Source organism: Pagrus pagrus, assembly GCF_965226575.1.
Source record: "Pagrus pagrus genome assembly, chromosome: 13".
Taxonomy (NCBI): Eukaryota; Metazoa; Chordata; class Actinopteri; order Spariformes; family Sparidae; genus Pagrus; species Pagrus pagrus.
This window is the reverse complement of record NC_140197.1, coordinates 16,207,668-16,212,853: the sequence shown is the minus strand read 5'-3', so window position 1 is coordinate 16,212,853 and position 5,186 is coordinate 16,207,668. Positions and strand designations below refer to the sequence as shown.

The 5,186-nt window shown below is 37.5% G+C and overlaps 1 protein-coding gene across 1 annotated transcript; it reads right to left on the bottom strand.

Moving 5' to 3' along the window:
* Positions 1–480: 480 nt before the first annotated feature.
* On the bottom strand, positions 481–2,817 carry LOC311267611 (interferon-induced protein 44-like). The gene is made up of 5 exons (XM_084370768.1): positions 2,739–2,817; positions 2,036–2,185; positions 1,451–1,622; positions 1,228–1,328; positions 481–1,071 (listed from the first exon to the last, which is right to left on the bottom strand). The coding sequence occupies exons 2-5, from the start codon at positions 2,120–2,122 to the stop codon at positions 880–882; spliced, it is 552 nt and encodes a 183-aa protein (XP_084226894.1). The 5' UTR covers positions 2,123–2,185; positions 2,739–2,817; the 3' UTR covers positions 481–879.
* Between the last annotated feature and the right edge of the window lie 2,369 nt (positions 2,818–5,186).

The following is a 5,186-nucleotide window of genomic DNA, read 5'->3' as shown; positions in this document are numbered from 1 at the left end:
CTCTAATCGCACTCTACAGCGCCCTCTGATGGACAGACATAATTTGTTTAAGGGGCCACTTAAACTGTTTTCTTGAAAGGTGTTACCAACTAATCACATGTTATCTGGAAAAACCACACGATTGTTTGAACATATAGAAAAGTGCAGGCGAAGGCCCGCCTGAATCTTTTTAAAAGGTTTGTACTGCAGGCTATTGCAACATAGTCTAACAACTAGAAACTATTACTGTAAATAAAGGGAAACAAATGACACATCTCATGGTTTTAACCAAACAGCGGTACTGTAGCACAACTAAGTAATGAAAAAGCATAACACTGAAACTGCTGTTGGAACAACAGGTGCAGTATGTGTAACCAGAAGTCTAAAAACAAACAAACTATGTGGTCTATATCTGTGTATATACTGTAAAGTTTCAACTTCCTCACATCTGTTCTGTATATCTCTCTACTTCTTTATTTTATAATGGCAATCAGATAATTAGCGACCAGAGGTGGATTTAGGAAATACAACTTACTGGGGAATAACAACATTATGAAATGAAAACAGACTTTGGAAAAAATTAATTTTGAAATAAAATGGTGGAAGTGAAAATAATTCGCCTCAAATAAAGTATGTAATTGTACAAAAAGGCTACAGTATTACAGTCTGTTGCAATAATTCACAGATCCGTGGCTGTTTAATTGTACATATTGTGTTATAATTCATATCCCTTTGACACATCCTGGTCATCAAAGTAAAAAAACAAGCAATAAGACACATTTTGACAAAATGTCTAACTCATTAAAATGGACGGAGTGAAGAATCACATTATATAGTGAATATGAATTACACAATAATAGAAATCACCATAAATTACAATTCAGATTATTTTCTTTCATGTCATAGTAATGGAAAACATTCCTGGGCAGTTCGTAGGTTGTTGAGGAAGTCTTCTCCATAGTTGATCATCTGTCTCAGTGCACACAGTATCAGTGCATCAATGCCTTCATCCGTGCTGATATCCGCTTCGTAGTTCTTCACAAGAAAGATGCAGTTCAGTGGAAGTCCCAGCAACACGCTGAATTTTTCAACCTGAGTTTTAACAAAACAGAATTTCCGTTGAACAGTTATTGCAAAGTGGCGACCACAGGAGATTTTCGTGATCGAATACTGAAAATGTAACTTAAATTGTATTCCAAGATTACAAATCTGAAAACACTTTAAAAAAAACCACCAACAGAAACTTACCTGTTTCTTCAGGTACAGGCTCTTATAGACATTGTTGATGTCTTTTTTCGCCTTATTAGAGGCTTCATCAACTTTGGTGATGATAGCCATTTGGGGAATCCCTGCCGATACAGAAACCTGATCAGTATTTTAAACATTTGTTTTACTGGTATTTTGTTTATAAAAGCCAAATATGGCACCATTACTCCACACAGAGTATAACCATTGTGATGTCTGCTCTTACTCATTTCACTGGCTGCTAGTCTGACTTCTCTCATCTTCTTCACAGCTTCCTCAGTTAGCAAAGGTACTGAGCCAGCAGGAATGACAGAAACCAGGACATGAACTCTGTCATTCAGAGTGGGATATGGGTTGTAAAATGGATCACCCTCCTGCATTTGGTATATAGGATTGAACTGTAGAAAACAATAAAATACAGTCAACTAATGTTTATAACTTAAAGGTACCCTGTGGAGTTTTTGTAGTGCTTTGGAGAAGTGAGTGGGATGTTTGTCTAGTGAGCATAAGGATGCACATGTGCATTCCTGCCAATGTTTTCAGTCTATTTCACTGATCTACAGGTGGCGGTAATGCACCAGAAATGCAGTAAAGAAGAAGACAGCTTGCTGCAGGACTGAACCTAGATATTAACAATGCAGTATTATACGTTTTTTATGAGGAAGGAAATACATTTATCTCATTCGTTAAACCTCAAGATTTCACACAAAGCTTTTGGTGAGTAAGGTGGAATGTAAATATAACTTTTGTTTATTAACAAGAAAACACCACAGGGCCACTTTAAACAATGTCAGAATTCAGAGGATTGTACCTGGTAACCTTGTTTCACATGTCCCCTCAGAGCCAGTTTGAGGTCTTCCACATGAACTCCAGTGTTAGCTCTTAGCTCCAAGCCCATGATGTCATTGAAAACGAAAGAGTAAATGCCCTTTTTGTCTTTGCGGAATATGAAAGTATTGTACTGTAAGGAAGAATCATCAGTTATTTGCAGAATTTTATCACATCCAAGATAAATATGCAGCTGTTTAAGCAACAAAAATAAATACATTCATTATACTAATATTCATTAAATACACAATTAATCAAAGGAATAGTTCTGAGAAACACTTATTTGCAAGTACGGTATGAGTGAGGTGCATGAGACCCTTCGCCCTGCTGACTAAAGATTTCTCTCTTCACATATTTCATATGTTGGAGTGGTTTCTGTATGTCAGTATTACTATGATTCTTTGGGTGCGGCATATCTCTAATATTTATCAGGCTGTAACTAACATCAGTTTAACCTTTATTTCCACTGTGCAAGACCAAGAGGTCTGAGGATTAACTGACATTATACATACGTACAGAAATTGTGTTATGGCTAGCAACTGGATTAATGAACTACAACTATAATAAGAATTGAAATTATATGGTCAGTAATCCTTGATGCTATTTTACCCACTACCATTAATGTTTAAAACTGAGAGAAATTCTTAATGAATTTTCTAGGAATCACAATCAACAGTTATTCTTACCTGACTGGTGAAGCTACTCCCAAATGTTGCATCTGTCGGAGCTTGACTGGTAACTCTGCCTTGTAAAACACTGTCAACAGAGTTGATGAAGCTGGACTTGCCAGCACCAACGGGTCCATGAAGCAGAATCCTGAGATGGGTGGCTTCATAGTTATGAGGTTTGTAAGTATTCATAAAATCAAGATTTTCCTGATTTGTACTGTTTATTAAAGAAACAAGGTTCAGATTGAAATACTGTTATTTTGATTATTAAATGCTCAATATGCACATTGGCAACACATTGACTTTATGTTTACTCACTATGGCATAATCCTCCATGGCTGACTGAATGCTGAAGGGCAAATTACATGCAGTAAGACAAAGATGTATTTTAATCAACTTCACCAACATCATCATAGTTTCTGTGAAGAAACTGGAATCATGTTTTCAATATTTGGAACATCTTGAAAGTGAAAGTGTGACAGGTCAGTACTTACCTCCCCCCATAGCTGTAAAGTGAGACAATTACATGTAAATGTGCATGAATGTACCCAGTACTGACAGAGATGTTCAGATCCTTTAAAAGCACCAATACACAGACGTAAACGTATTCCATTAAAAGTACCAGTTCTATCATCATAAAAGTCAAGTCAGTGTTCAGTTTCAACTTCAAGAAGTCGTCAAAAGAATAAAAGAGGCTCAGCTCTGCAGTGCAACATAAAGTAAACAGAAGAGGACAGATATCAAATCCAACCAAATACATCAAATGTTTGAAGCAAAATAAACAAAAGGACATTTTGTACCAATATGAAGCCAAAACATTAAATCCACACCCAGCACGTTTCACAAACCCTCAGAATGTGTCCTAATCAGAGCAAAACACAAAATGCAGATAGGAGAGAAATGTTTTACCCTGAAATGAAGTTTGCCTCAACACTATGTCACTGACCCTTTGGTGACCCTCACTTCTACTGCCTCCAGTTTGAAGATTGCTGTACACTAATCTATGATTGGACATTTAAGATGTCATGTGATTTTGGTAACATTTCTCTGAGAGACATAATAGAAAGTGCTTACCTTTACATATGTGGCTCTGGTCAGTGTGAAAACTGCCTTTACGTTCTGCTTTCACTTTCAAGTTATTGCAGACCACGTGACTTAACACTTGAAGTACCAGAATTCAATCACTACTAGAACCGCGGTCATTTTGACAGCTACATTTCAAACTCCATAATCTCTTATGATAAATTCATCTCAGATTAAAGTGGATGTTTTCCGATGATGGACAATGATCAAATTTTCTTTGCCTTTTGTGTAATTGTAATAATCTGTAATCTGTTTTACAAACTCGTCATAACTGGACAGAAATTTCTCCTTTTCATGTGTCTTCTATCTGTTTTGAACTCTGGACAGGCTCCCATCCAATCCAAGTCTGAGTCCTTTGACCCAGATGCTTTACACACTGTAGGGCCCCCACTGTAGAGAGTTCACTCCCAAGTACAAAGTACAGTGGGATGGTCCTCGTAGTCAGAGTCTTCCATTAGAGCTCTTCCTGGTGGTGGCCCGTCTGGATAGCCTGTCCATCTGCATCGTTGTCTGGAATATAAAGTTTAACAGGTTGACCCAACCCTTACACATACACCACCCGGGGATGCTGTTACCTGGTCTAAAGACATCCGGTTCTGTAATGACTGCTCTCAATTCCTGTCTAACACAATAGTTAGCATGACATTATTAAATGTGGAAGGTACAAGGTAATTCGTTTATCATTGCACAATACTGGGTTGTATAACGGAAAGGACGCTCATAAACTCCTTCATGCTACGCAGATTACAGAATATAGCCTATACGATGCTGACTGCAGTTTCACATCTGCAGCTGTAGCTCAGGACTGCGTCTGCAATAGAGTAATGATAATAACATTTGAGGAAGTTAGTGTGGTCAGAGGGTTAGAGTTAGTGTGCACGGTGCATCTGTATGTACAAGTTCTGTGTGTGAGATATTCTTTTTGTAAAGAGACCTGCTCTGATGACAGTTCGCTCAAAAGTCTGGTTAAACTTAATTAAAGCAGATGCTGATGATCATGTCTTATGCGTGGGCGAACGGGAACACCAGAAATCTGTCCCAAGATGTAGCTCAGGTTCTTCACCTAAATATAGGCGGAGGAATGCACGGATTGCTGAGCTTCTAGTTCATCTCTCACTTCCTCATTCACCTCGGGTGCGTTATGTCATGAACTATACAAACTTGGGTTGATGATTGAGAGTTTTGAGCTTTAAAATACATTCAGTCAGACATTGTTGTTCAGAAATTCACAGTTCCAGTTTCAGAGTGCTCAGATCATTCTATGTATGGAAGATAGTTTTAGCTATTATCAAAAAGTCCAAATAGAGAACTTTACATTAAAACTTAAAACAATTTTAAAACATAATTATTTTTAAAATACGGAGCCTTGATCCGAGCTTCAAA